Source organism: Hoplias malabaricus, chromosome 11 (genome assembly GCF_029633855.1).
Source record: "Hoplias malabaricus isolate fHopMal1 chromosome 11, fHopMal1.hap1, whole genome shotgun sequence".
Lineage (NCBI taxonomy): Eukaryota > Metazoa > Chordata > Actinopteri > Characiformes > Erythrinidae > Hoplias > Hoplias malabaricus.
In genome coordinates this window covers 35,196,387-35,211,115 of record NC_089810.1, presented here as the reverse complement: position 1 = coordinate 35,211,115, position 14,729 = coordinate 35,196,387, and the positions used below count along the sequence as shown (strand labels likewise).

At 39.6% G+C, this 14,729-nt stretch overlaps 1 protein-coding gene and 1 long non-coding RNA gene across 3 annotated transcripts; one reads left to right on the top strand and one right to left on the bottom strand.

Annotated features, from left to right (window-relative positions):
• Nucleotides 1–5,634: 5,634 nt before the first annotated feature.
• LOC136709301 (uncharacterized) lies at nucleotides 5,635–7,462 on the bottom strand. The gene is made up of 4 exons (XR_010804483.1): nucleotides 7,298–7,462; nucleotides 7,099–7,202; nucleotides 6,765–6,909; nucleotides 5,635–5,943 (listed from the first exon to the last, which is right to left on the bottom strand). It is a non-coding gene; the product is annotated as an uncharacterized lncRNA (long non-coding RNA).
• Nucleotides 7,463–8,139: 677 nt separating this feature from the next.
• Nucleotides 8,140–11,855, top strand: LOC136709287 (homeodomain-interacting protein kinase 4-like). 2 transcript variants are annotated; one of them, XM_066684434.1, is made up of 4 exons: nucleotides 8,140–8,706; nucleotides 9,472–10,594; nucleotides 11,047–11,177; nucleotides 11,690–11,855. In XM_066684434.1, exons 1-3 carry the CDS (start codon nucleotides 8,171–8,173, stop codon nucleotides 11,158–11,160), a joined length of 1,773 nt encoding a protein of 590 aa, XP_066540531.1. In that variant the 5' UTR covers nucleotides 8,140–8,170; the 3' UTR covers nucleotides 11,161–11,177; nucleotides 11,690–11,855. The 2 variants fall into 2 exon arrangements, with proteins under 2 accessions (XP_066540531.1, XP_066540530.1); XM_066684433.1 differs by having other exon boundaries at nucleotides 11,011–11,177.
• Nucleotides 11,856–14,729: the final 2,874 nt, after the last annotated feature.

The following is a 14,729-nucleotide window of genomic DNA, read 5'->3' as shown; positions in this document are numbered from 1 at the left end:
ATTAGCAGATTGTTTAACATCCTGTAGTTTCACCCTGTAATATGTCATATTCAGCATGCATTCTATATCTTAAATTAATTTCAGTAGGAAACAAAACTATATCAGCAGACAGTTATCACATACACATATTATCTCTCAGGGATATTTCCAGGAAATATGTCACCAGAAGGAAACAGAAGAAACCAGATAAACACACCATGAATACTTGTGTATTTCTGTCTCTGAGAATAAATCATGCACACACGCACACACACGTCTGAACAATGTCTAACATCCTCCAGTTCACTTTATTTATACAAAATGTGTACAGGTCCAGTAACAGCAGATGAATTAAGGGTAGTAAAGGTCAGAAATACAGAAGATATTCACGCTTGCTCGAGGTGGGAGAAAAAGCAACATACATTCACAGGTTATCTAACAACAGAGAACAGTAGTGCCAAATTAACTTGGCCAAAATATATCATAGTATATTTAAACCAAACCAATTTCTCAGAAATCTGCCTTAGTTCATTATTTTCAAACTGCCACTAACACAACACTAGAACTCAGCACAGTTGGAAACCACTTTACCGCTAATTCTGTCGAAACAGGCTTGGAGGAGAGCACTAATAGCTAATTATTTTGAGTCTGTTAAATACAACTGAAGATGTATGTAATCTGTATTTTAATTTTACAGTTTTACTTAAAAAAACAAAACAAAACAAAACAAAACAAACAAAAAAAAAAACGGTAAACCAAATGGTTTTACACCAGATACTGGTTTGGCTGTACAGGTTTCTTACCCTCCAAATATCACCAAATCCTCTGAGATATGAGGCCATTGAGGAGTGGAAATGTGAATAATGCTTTATACTAACAAGCACTGTTGACAACATGCAACAGAAAACCACCCCATAATCCTCCTCATACTAGCAAATTTTGCTCACTGTGGAAGTTGAGGTTTTGTCAGGTTCAGGCTTCAGTTTGAGGAGCTATTGTTTTATAAAGTAGTGCTGAGGTGTAACAGTAAATTTCAGTGTGGCATCATTTCAGTGCACAGGAGTGTTAGCTGTAGCTTGTAGCATTATTCATATTTTACTACTTAATGAGCTCATAATTCAGAGCAGTGGCATTCAAATGATGAACGCAGATCTGTATCGAACCCAGGACACAATATCAGAGAAATTCAAACATCATTTCTGTTAAAAATGTATCAAGCTCAGACCTGAAATTCCATATATGGACATAACATCAGTGGTTTTTGACAAATTTCTCTGAACTAAAGGCTATTTTAAACACCACACTTAACTCTGACAAATGCTTCATCTTCTACAGTTTTCACCAGAGATAAAAGACTGTGATTTCAATTACTACAAAATGAATATTTTACTCATGTATCATTCTGAAATGAAGGATATTTGTCAGGATTTGTTTGCCATTGTGGCAGTAGCAGTCTCTACTCTTCTGGAAAGGCTTTATACTAGATGAAACACTGCTGAGATTTGATGGCGTTCAGCCACATTTAGATTAGCGAGGTCAGGAACCGATGCTAGATGATTAGTTCTGGATTACTAACACTGCTCCAACTCAACCCAAATTTATTGTATTGAGCTCCACTACCCTTTATACCCCATTAAACCAGTCTAGCGCACCACTGACACTGGCATAGACTCATGATTTACTAAAGTAGGTGAAAGTTAAAGTAGCTGAATTCATTCATTACAGGGTGTGTCTACAAACTTTGGGAAATAAATGTTTCCCTGAAAAAATGAATAATTTAATCATCTGCCTCGATTATGGTTTTAATTTTAGTGTAATTCACTTCCAGAGTTCTCACGGTAATTTCTTAATCAAGCCAGATAAGCCACTTTAAATGACATAGTAAAATTAAAAACCCTCAAACTGAATATCAGAACACTAATTATATACCAGAGCTTTCAAAACTAAAATACAAATGAGCGCTTTTAGATGCTGTAGAAAATAACGTATGACTTTAAACACAACAGAACAGGGTTTGTGGCATTATTCTCTCCGGTCATGTCATATTTCTATTTTCTGTCCTTTTGATTCAGACAACGTAAAGGGGATATTTTAATGACTTCAAAATAATCCATAATGAATGTAATGTAAGAAAAGTGACTGGGAGTGTGTTAGTTCTAGAGAAACAGAACTAATATTGAGTCAACAGTTTACAGTGGTGGTGAATGGAACCTGACGTCCTACTCTACAAGCTCCTCACAGAGTTATTAGAGTAAATGGTGATAAGCACATTACTGAACATAGTTTAAAGAAGAGTTTCGGGCACACAGGGCAATGTGAAATAAAGAAACCTGAATTGAGATTTCCACTGTTTTCAATCCTCATCCTCATCATCACTATCATTCATAAATCTCAAAGAATTGTGGAGGTCACTGCTAGTTGTGGAGAGGAAATAAAATGTTGGCTTTCTGTTGTAGACATGGAGATGCCTGGTTCCATTCACCAACACTGTAAAGACTCCACAAGTTTCTCTACAATCAGCCGTCTTACACAAAAGCACTCTCTGTCAAACACTGGATTATGGAAAAACTCAAAAGTTTGGTGGAGCTCCACGGCACGCACTGACTCACCTGTTCGAGAGGTGGGCGTCCACGTAACCCGAAAGATCCCCCTCAGACACTCACACATGGCTGAGAGAGATGCTAAATGCGCACCGCACACACACACTTACACACATAGAGACACAAACACAACAGTGTAAACAGTACTGTCCTCCTCGGGCTCAGGTGTGTGAGCGATCGTTCAGCACAGTGGGTGAGGAAGACCGTGACTGACCAGAGAGAGGCACAGAGAACGAGAATGAAAGGCTGGGGGGGTGGGGGAGTGTAGGGGGGAGAAGGGAAGTTGGGGGGTCATGGACATAAAGACTGAATGAGTCGAGAGAGAGTGAGAAAGAGAGAGGATCGATTTTATTTCTATTTAAACTTTAAAATATGTTTTAAAAACTTCATTGTGTTTGCTTTAAACTCATGTAACTCGTGTAAATTCGAAACACTTAACTTTTAAAAGAGAGAGAGAGGGGGTAAAAGTGTGGGGTGGAGAGGAGATAATTAAGGTAGACAGAAAGTGAGCAAAAGAAACAGAAATAACAAAGCAAGAGAGCTAGAGAAAGAAAGACATGGAGAACGTGACAGAGGAAAAAGAGGAAAGGGATAGAGAGACAGATAAAAAAGAGAGAAATGTAGACAAACACCAGGGCACAAGAGATTGGGATAGAGAGGCACGGCTTAAAAAGAACATGATGAAGGGATGTGGGATGACTGAGAGACGGATGGATAGAGTTAGAGATGGGGTGATAGCAGAGATAAACAGAGGCATGGAGGAGAGAATAGTGCCGAGCGCTGTGTTAGCGAGTCAGCAGATTGTTAGTGCTGTAAAGCCCCAGCTTTTGTTGGGACGTCCAAAGACTTTAGCCTCTCTGCTGCTGGGCCTTGTTTCCAGCTTACAACACAACAGCCCGAGTGAACCTGCTGTCAGACACAAAAACCAGGCTAAAGACAAACAGATTCCCTCACACTCTCTACAGTATCACAGTTTCGTCTCCACGGTTTCCAGAGTAGTACATAGACTTTAATGAAGACTCCCTTGTAGACTTACCTAAGCCTTTTCTACTACTAGTCTAACCCTCCAATCTTTACAACCGATATTTATCCCAAACCTAACCATCAACCGCTTGTGTCATGTGTGTAACTTTTTCACATAGTTACCAACGTGCTACGCTTATAATTGGACGCTTCCACTAGAGGGCCACAGGCCAGAAAAAAGACGCAGGTAAATGCAGATACCGCTCTGAAACAACCTTCTTCAAAACTTACCGCCATTGTGATGCTGTTTTTCTGCATTGCCCCCTGCTTTTTTATTCGTGTACTGCACCTTGTGTATGCATATCGTTTTTTTTTTCTGAGGACGTGCACAATCTACGCACCAAACTGATGCAGAATACGTGAGGCAGCCTACGATCGCGTAGGTAACAGCAAGTATGTCTCTACCCTAACACTAACCTTATCATGTCTTCACCTTAAAATGTTATAATTTAAGTTATAAGGAGGCACGGTGGCACAGCAGGTAGGTGTCGCAGTCACACAGCTCCAGGGACCAGAAGGTTATGGGTTCAAGGCCAAAGTGTGGTACATATCTGGACCCCAAACACTTCCTCACACACAACCACTAACAGAAATGGACCCAGAAAAATTCACCAAAAGAAAAACATAACTTTACTGTATGATGTAAGAAGTGCAATAAAAATAAACACAAATAAAATCTGTGGCAAAACTAATTTTTCCACACAATTCACCTCGAAAGTATTAGATGAAGTGCTATAATTCCAGAGCAAGGGCAGGCCTTGTTTAATTAAAATTTATTAAAGTCCAGTTAGAGGAACTTTTCTGTTCCTTCAGCACCAGTTGCTGCAATTTGCTCTCTCCCAGAAACGGGTTTTTATCGTCAACACGTGTCGGTGTGCACTGTCGGGCTGTGTTTAGCTAAATTCACTTGGCTCAAAGATATAAGGCTCAGCACAGTGTGACAGAGCACCCCCTCCCCACGGTAATACCGTATACCGAATATCAAAAATGTGGATACCACCCATCCCTAGCCCAAACTCAGCGCTAAACACACAACTGCAGTGTACTACTGGGCTTGTGCTCTTTCCCTCACCTGTTTTCAGTGTGCTTCCACACCACCCCCTCCTTGGATCTCTTAAATCCACATAAACCTTTTGACCTTGTACTTAGACACAGAACAAAAAACTGACACACCCCACATGCATCATAGATACTGTCCTCATTTTGAGATACTGTCCACATTTTTAAATACCGCGCGCGGTATATATTATTACTGTTACACCACCCAACCCTACCTCCTCCCCCGACTGCATAGCCAACAAGCTGACTGTCTCTTTTTGCTGGAGGGGGATCTTCATCTGTAAACACACTACAAGCTGAGCGTTATGAGAACTCCCATTCATATTTCAACCGGTGATCAGTCTCCTTATTTATAACGTCTCTGGTTTTACCGCATAAACCTGTCGTCCCGAACGTGTCCCAAAAGTGCTTTTATCTCGTGCTGTGAGCTATTTTTATTGGCCCTGCCCTGTATGTGTCATTCATAGAGTCACACCGCTCCCTAAAATCTTCATAAACACCATTATCCCGTCCAGTTTCCCTGCCATAAAGAAGCTCAGCGTGTAATATTCTGATCTCTGTAGTAAGAAAAGATGTTATTATATGTAAACATTTATCAACACACTTTAAAAGGAAGCTAGAGCTAGAGGAGTATAAAGCCCAGTTTTGGGCAAGCTATTCCTTTAAAGCTATTCACTCCCTTGTTTTGTTTTTTTTATTGTCCATGTGTCATGTATTCAGACTCATTCAAGTGCCCGAATACACATACATGGCAAATCTATGTCCATCATTCACCCACCACAAAACGTCCAAACACACACATTCAGAGCCAGAGATTTACTCCCAGACTTTCATTGAAATTTATTTTGTTTGTTTGACACACAATAATCGTACACAAGGAACCACTAGCATGAAACTACATTACTTTTGTGTATTTATATTGTTACGTTTAATAATAATAATAACTCAATAATAAGTGTAAATTAGATTTTTGGAAAAATTATATAATTGATAAAATTGTTTTTTTTTCATTATTTCACCAGAATAATTCAATAAAAGAAAGCATACATTATAGTTTTTGTTTGTGGTTTTATCAAATTTAAAACTAAATTATTCAAATATCTGCTCTCTTACAAGCTCTCAAAAGCTCTGTAATCTGCACACTCTCTGTTATTATTTCAGAAATGATTCATATATAATTACAGATCAAGTTATGTTTTTACCAGAGTCAACTTCAACTTTGAGACTTTGCCTCTGCTGCTCCAGAGACGATGACAGTAGCTCCCAGTGCTCCTTAACTCAGCTCATTTTACATCACAGATGGAGAAAAAAAGAATAGAAGAGGGAGAAAAGACAAAGAAAAATTATTCATCTTATAATCCTTATGCATGGCTTTGGACATGTTGAATAATAAAAGACACAAATCATTTGGTGATGAACTAAAAAGAAACGAGTTAAAATGATTTTTAATTAAGAATAAATACATCTCAAAATTAACAAAGTGGTTATCTTTTAAAGGAAATGGTGGGTGGGATCAGACTTGTTGCAAATCTGATTAAAATCTTATTTTGTGGGGGACCCGACTAAATCGCACCTCCACCCTCATCTCCCTGGGGGTAGGCTCCATGTTCTCACACACACACACACCTCAGACCACACACAATCATACATAAAAAAGTGCACGTACGCCAGGGTTTGGCAACAGTACAAATAATAATTGGGTTCCTCTAACCCAATTGACAGTAACATTGTGTGCTAATGTAGGACAAGGAATAAAATATACTGTGATGTTTCCAAATTTGGAAGGAGCATAGACTTCATGACAGTGTTGAGGAGTCCCTGAAGCAGCAATACAGGCTGAATGTCGCCTGCTGCTCAGGAACCCCACACTTCTGCTGTCTGCACCCTCGTCACCAACCTGTCCACTGACAGGACAGGATGGTAATTAAAGTGCAGGAAACACACACACAGACACCACAACAAGACTTTATTCTTGTTTTACTTATTACACTGGACTTAATCCCTTATTACGCTTGCTTTCCTAAAGCATTGGTAAACTTTATTTCCTGTGAAACACTACTTCATAAACAAAGATATTACATTAACAATTATAAACATATTTACCAATGGTTGTTGTGGTTGTTTGTTTGTTTTCAGAGGAAAAACCACCACAAAGTGAGAAACATCACAAGAGGCCGGACATGTTTCTACAGCTTCTTCACGGAGGAAAATAGTGCAAGTGGAAGTGTGTCCACATCTTCAGAAAGAACTGTTAAATATGAAAAATGCCATCTTTAGGTTAATTAGAAGATATTATTAATATATATTAATAAGATTGGAAAATTGGAAGATATTATTTTTTAAATTTTTATTTAAACTGTTTATTGTACATGTTATAATATTATTAATATTGTTTAGAAATGCCACTATTGCAAATAAACAATAAACATGTACTTACTGAATAATAAGAGGCTTTAAAAAAAATAACACTTCAAAAATACTGCCCACCGGGAAAAATTCCCATCGCCCACCGTTTCAAAAATGACAAACACCGCTCTTCTACTGTGAGAAAAATAAAAAGAGTGAAACAATTTAATGTCCATTATTATGTAGGAATTACTCCGAAGTCAAGTGAAATCTGAGGATGGAATTATTGCCGAGAAAACAATTTTAATATTAAAACCGGGGCGAATTTCAACAGCTTTCCCGCGTACGTTTACCTCCAAGATAGTCTGCATTAAATAGGAAATAAAATACAGGTTTTCGACGCTCGTTTTACTGAAACATCAAAACTCCCCCTTTCCTCACACATCTCCATACGCGACTACAGCGGCTTCTTCTTGTTTAGAATTAACGGCGGGGAGCTGCGGACCAATGCCGGCGCATTACCGCCACCTACTGAGCTGGAGCATGAAGGGTGTTTTCAGAATTGCACAACTAACTGCATCCTCTGGTTATTATTTTTTTCATTGTTTTTTAAACTCTCAAAGATCCCAGTTGATCTCAAAAACCGAAAAAAAATCTTTTTGTATAAGTTACGCACCCCTGACCCACTTGGAAGTGATCTGTGATAGATTCTTGTGGCCTCCACTTCTCTGTGTCCCTGTAACTTCAGTGACCAATGCTTACCTTTCTAGCTCCCACTTGCCACGAAAACCACCTGTTAGCGAATTGAGTCTAGATGTCCACCTCTGTGTCCATGTTCCCAATCATTCTGTCATACTGAATGACATTTTTCTACAGGTTTTGCTTCTACTTTACTGAATTAGCGGAATTGTTTAATCACATGTAGTTTGTTTCAGACCCTGTTTTGAAATCATACCCATTATTTAATTTCCTAGATTCAAATATGTGCGAGTATCCAAAGTAAACTAAAGCTTTTTCACGCATGCACATTTACACTGAGTTTTACCAGTTTACCCAAAACCTGTGATGTCACTGTGGAATGTTTTGCTATGCCGTCCCTGTGTCATTGTTTACCAGGCTGTTTACGATTGAAATGCACTTGTCCAAAACAACTAAAGCAGAGGATGGAGGACATCTATTCGGACAGTGATGTGTATCACCCTCTTTCAATATTAGGACAGGGCACCTTTGGGAGTGTCCTGCAGTGCTGGAGGGCGAGTGATGGAGAGTTGGTGGCCCTCAAGGCCATGAGTACCCAGGATGATTTTAAAGACCTTGTTTCTAACGAACTGAAGCTCCTGGCAGCTCTACAGCAGCTCCATGAGGACCACAGCCACATTGTTTGTTTTCTGGAGTCTTTTCGGTTCGACTCGCAGCAGTACCTGGTGTTTGAGATCCTGCAGGAGAACCTGTACCAGTTACAGGAGAAGAATGAATTCAAGCCCCTGGCTGTCCAGCACATTCGCACCATCTGTGTCCAGTTGCTAAGGGCTCTTGCCAAACTCAGAGAGATGGCCATCATCCACGCAGACATTAAACCAGAGAATATAATGATTGTGGATCAAAACTGCTTCCCCTTTAGGGTCAAACTCATCGATTTTGGCTCCGCCAGCTTCTTCGATGAAGTGCGTTTTGTGAAGGAGCCCTACATCCAGTCCAGGTGTGGAACAAATATCTATAACAATATGTAATATATCATTGTTGTCCAAATGAAAAACATGTAACTCTATAGGATAAGGAAAAAATCTTCTTAATTTTCAATGGAAGTCAGTTTAAAAACATTTATCTTTGTATAGAAGTAATTTTGGGCGGCACGGTGGTGCAGCAGGTAGGTGTTGCAGTCACACAGCTCCAGGGACCTGGTGGTTGTGGGTTCAAATCCTGCTCTGGGTCACTGTCTGTGAAGAGTTTGGTGTGTTCTCCCCATGTCCACGTGGGTTTCCTCCGGGTGCTCCCGTTTCCCCTCACAGTCCAAAAAAAAAACACACGTCGGTAGGTGGATTAGCGACTTCTGTAGCTGTTAGTGTGTGAGTGTATGTTGCACTGTGAAGGACTGGGGCCCTCTCCAGGGTATGTTCTTGCCTTGCGCCCAATGATTCCGGGTAGGCTCCGGACCCACCGCCACACTGAACTGGACAAGCAGTTACAGATAATGAATGAATGAATAGAAGTAATTTTGGAGCATTTCTATTGGTCCATTCATCACGAAATTATCACACAGCTTCAAGAATAGCTGCTGTGTTCAAATGATGTAGTAAACTAAAAATCGACAAAAATGTTTTTCTTAAGAGAGTGAAGGTATATGATGTAAGTTACACAATATATACACTAATTGTGTAAAAATGTATACAACATTATTATTACATGTTTATAATATTACCTACAACTCATTCATATCCAGTGTGTTCATCTCTCCTCTTGACAGGTTTTATAGATCTCCGGAAATTCTGCTCGGCTTGCCTTTCAGTGAGAAGGTGGACATGTGGTCACTGGGCTGTGTGCTGGCCGAGCTCTACCTGGGTTGGCCTCTGTATCCAGGTGGGACAGAGTTTGAGCAAGTGAGATACATCTGTGAAACTCAAGGTCTTCCCAGTCCACACCTGCTCAACATGGCCAGCAAGACTTCTCAGTTCTTCACCCTTTCAAAGACAATGTGTGGTCATCTGGAGTGGAGGCTCTGTCCTAACCCAGGTTCTGGAGTTGAGGGAGAAGTAGGAAAGAACTCTGGCACAGCCGAGAGAAGAAAGTATATCCTAAGGTCTCTGGATGATCTCTATAGCGTTCACAGCCCAGAAGGCCATCAAGAAAAGGAAAAGTCAATTGACTGCCACTGCATGGTGGAACTCCTTAAGCGGATGCTAACCATTGACTCCCACCGTAGAATAAATCCCAGCTCTGCCCTTAAGCATCCATTTGTAACTCTTTCTCACCTCCGCTGCTCAGAAAGCCAATTTTATTATAACCTCTCGCTCCAGGAGCTTCACAAAGCTCTGATCCCTACAGGTTCATCCAACAATCACAACTGGAACCCAGTGGCAGAAACTCTAATTCCTCCAAATTGTGGAGAACAATTTTTGAAGGATTTTCCAGAGCTAAACCATGAAGAAGATGTTAGCTATCGGTTTGTAGAAGAAGACCTCCACGGCAGCAATGGGTTCAGCTTAGGCAGCATGACATCATATGACCTCAAACCAAAGCACCAAGAGCCAAACAGATATTTGCAGCTAACAGAAGCTTATACTACACCAACAGAAACCTACAAATCTGCAAATCCATCGCTAAACCAATTAGCTGAGAAGATGGGGGAGATTAGCATTGCTAATATTGAAAGTCATGGCTGGATTGGAGATGTTTTGGGGCCTGTTCAGAATCCAAATGTAATCCATTGTCCACATCCAATTGATGCTGAACACATTTTAGTACATGTTCCATTAAAATCGCCTCAGAAAGAGCTATCATCCATGCTAACCTCACTAAACAACACCACACAATCCATCAGACAGCTCAACGCTCGTCCATCTCCCTCAGACCCCAGCAGATACATTCAGGTAATAATAATAATTTTTATTAAGCCATTTATTTATTGTGATTCCAGAATCTTACGAAGTGTACTCTAGATTCAAATTAGACCAAAATAAAAAAAAACAGATTAAAATCAGTGTCACAAAAAGAATAATGCAGTAGTTAAATGGTATCTGCCGCAGCATTAACACTACCTCCTTATTTTTGCACTCTTTTTTTTTTCATTTTCTCTGCTCCACTTTCCAAGTAGTGTCACTTTACAGTGTTACATTTATATTCATTTATATTCATTTATATCCCTTTCACCCTCTTTATCAATGTACAGGCCCACCATGAATTGTGAGACTTAGTGTTTTGGTTATATTTCACCGTTTGTCTATCCTTGGATCCTCAGACCTGCCATTTCAACATGCTTTAACCAATCTTATCACATTTTCTCCAGGGGCATGCTGAGATTTCTTCTTCTGGTGTTTTCCAGATGTTCTCTACCTCCCACCTGCAGTATCCTCCTGAAGAATCCAGTGATGCTCCACAGTTTTTCACAGCAGAAACAGAGGTTAAACCCAGGGGGAGAACTCAGAGCAATTATTGATCTGCCCTGAGCTGGATGTGAGTTTTTCTAAGTAATTAGGAATTGTATAGCTTTTCCTAATCTATAAGACTTTAGCAAAATGTAGTATATTTAGTCAAAATGGCTGTAGAGCAGAGGTTGTTCAGATTGTTTATTATAATTTTAGCAGTTTCAGTATATGCTGTACCATCATTTAAAGGAACACTATGTAAGATGTGCTATTATTGCTCCTGGGTCTCTACAGTTGCAGAGTTTACGTTTACAGCACTGTCCTGAAATCAATCAATCAGATTCCTACTGTCCTGTAAAAGTTACATAGTGCAGTTTCTGCACTACTCCAAGCCCAGAGTAGCAACTCTTTCATTATTCTGTACTTCAGAGGATCCACAATCATATCTAGCATTCAGTGCATATTTTAGAAACTACATTCATTTTTCTAATATGGGAATTTTATAAACAGTAGTCAGGGGGCAAACTTGGGGAATTCAATTTTTGACCAAACTATACCTTTAAAGCTCTTATTTCTCACTGTATTATTCTCTTTGTGCAGGTGTGTTTTGTTCAGTGTGAAGCAGATCCCTCTTTTTCTCCCAGTGTCCAGAGTCCTGATGCACTGCAGTCTTCTGTTTAACTCCTTCACCTGCTCCAGCAGCTTACAACACCGCTACAGAGATTTAGTCTGTACCATAAAACATAGTGTTTCTGCAGAATTTAATAAAAGCTTTTATTAAGTTAAAGCATTTTTCATCTAGCTGATTTATCTAATATTTAATTCATTCATTTATTATCTGTATGTGCTTATCCAGTTCAGGGTCGTGTTTGGTCCAGAGCCTACCTGAAATCATTGGGGACAAGGTGGGAAAACACCCTGGAGGGGGCGCCAGTCCTTCACAGGGCAACACACGCACACTCACACATTCACTCACACTCACACCTATGGACACTTTAGAGTCGCCAATCCACCTACCAACATGTGTTTTTGAAAACCAGAGCACTGGAGGAAACTCATGCAGAAACAGAGAGAACACACCACACTCCTCACAGACAGTCACCCGGAGGAAACCCACACAGACACATGGAGAACACACCACACTCCTCACAGACAGTCACCTGGAGGAAACCCACACAGACACAGAGAGAGCACACCACACTCCTCACAGTCACCTGGAGGAAACCCACACAGACACAGAGAGAACACACCACACTTCTCACAGACAGTCACCTGGAGGAAACCCACACAGACACATGGAGAACACACCACACTCCTCACAGACAGTCACCTGGAGGAAACCCACACAGACACATGGAGAACACACCACACTCCTCACAGACAGTCACCTGGAGGAAACCCACACAGACACAGAGAGAACACACCACACTTCTCACAGACAGTCACCTGGAGGAAACCCACGCAGACACAGGGAGAACACACCACACTCCTCACAGACAGTCACCAGGAGGAAACCCACACAGACACAGGGAGAACACACCACACTCCTCACAGACAGTCACCCGGAGGAAACCCACGCAGACACATGGAGAACACACCACACTCCTCAGAGACAGTCACTCGGAGTGGGAATCAAACCCACAACCTTCAGGTCCCTGCAGCTGTGTGACTGCAACACTACCTGCTGCGCCACCATTCTAATATTTAATATTATGAATAATATTACATTATGAGCAATAACACATGCAGAAATCACACACCAGACCTGGATGATTAATCAGATTTGATATATTTGTGAAGATTATCCTTGACTGAATTACATCAAAGAGTATTTTCATTTATAAATTGTACAACATGGTTACAGAACTGTGCATAAATCAGAGACCACTCTTCATTAATTTAGTTAAACAGGGGTTAAATAATTTTTAATAATTTCTCATTTTCCAGACAATTACACAGAAGTCTCCACAGTTGAGACCTGTCAATGAAGAACACTGATTTTTTTTTTGTATTTCAAAACACATCAACCTGAAATGACACCGCTATTTAAAATGGATCAGCCACAAATGCATTTCTTCCGTTTATTCAGTTCTAAATTTCAATTTAAATGAAAACTGAAAACTGTAAGTGCATCTCCACTGACAAAAAATGGAAAAAAAGTAAGCAATGCTACTAATATGGAAATGAGTGATGTAATTTTTTTTATTGCAAATACTCAAACAAAATACCACTATTTTTTGCCTTTATTCCAGCTTCCATTCTTTTCAGGAGTCTTTTTCAGTTTCTCAAAAACATCAGGAGCTACACAGCCAAAGCTCAGTCTTTGAAGTTGGTTTAACATGTTTTTATTTCTTGCAATCCAAGTAGATTTCAAGTCCATTAACTCTTCTGAGTTAAAGTCTGAGCCTAGGTTTTGGGCTTTATGTTTAATTTGGAAGTTCCTGATTTTCCTTTGACCTTTCTCTTTGGCAAAATCCCCTCAAAAAGAAATAACTGGAAATCTATAAAGGGGTGGTCTCTGATTTTACGAACAAATACTATGTATTTCGTATGAGTTATGAAACTGATGTAACAGTCTGATGTCAAAAAAGTAAAAACAGTTTGTTTAAAAAAAAATTACATTACATGAACCAGAGACGGAGAGAATAAAGTTTAAGATTTTTTCACCAAATACTATAAAGTGTATTCAAAGTGTATAAAATCAATCTAAAATATTCAGTATAGAGGTAGACTACTCAAGGAGCAGGGGGGAGCTGATGTAGTAGAATGCCCCGAATTGCACTGAATAAAGTGACAAATTGCTAAGAAATCAAAGAAATCAAAGAGTTTTCCCACAAAATGTCGGCATAATTTATAATTTAAGATATACACAAACTGATGGAGTGTTTTTAGGTTCTGCAGAAATGTGGTGGTGAATGGAACTAGACATCCTCTAAAAGCTCTTCACACAAACATATTATATGAAGAGGTTCTGAACACTGCTGCTGTCAAATGTTTTAAGGCACAGAAATTTTGCTTAGATTTCCAATCTTCCGTCATCTTCATCATCATTCCATATAAAAATCTGTAGATTCGTGAGGTCACTGCTGGTTGTGGAGAGGAAATAAAATGCTGGATTGTTGTTGTAAACAGAGAGATGTCTGGTTCCATTCACTACCACCGCAAATACATTTTTACTTGAGTCTACAAGTTTCTGTCAACCACTTCACACCTAAACACTCTCCATCACTACATATCACCGCAGTAAAAGCGGGGCTTTTGACTTTTTTTAGTCTTTAACCCTTGCATTTCTGAACCACAGCAAAACCTAAAGAGAAAATTACTAATTTTATTCATAAAAATACTACTATACTAATTCTAAGAAAGCCATGTTTCCCTGAGTCCAGTGTAAACCCACGCTACAGAGGAAAATGTACAGAATTGTGCAGAAGTACCACAGCTTTTTAAAACTAATTAAACTAAGGATAAAGTCACTAATAGACTATAATGCTCTGTGTTAACAGAAGGACAAAAGAAAAAAATATCTAATTGACAGTTAACTGCAATTTAAAGCTTCCCAAAATTGCCGCTGTGTACGATACTGGGTTTTCAAAATTCCCTTTGAAACATCACACAGGCTTCTGTCGAGGATTAAACTTTA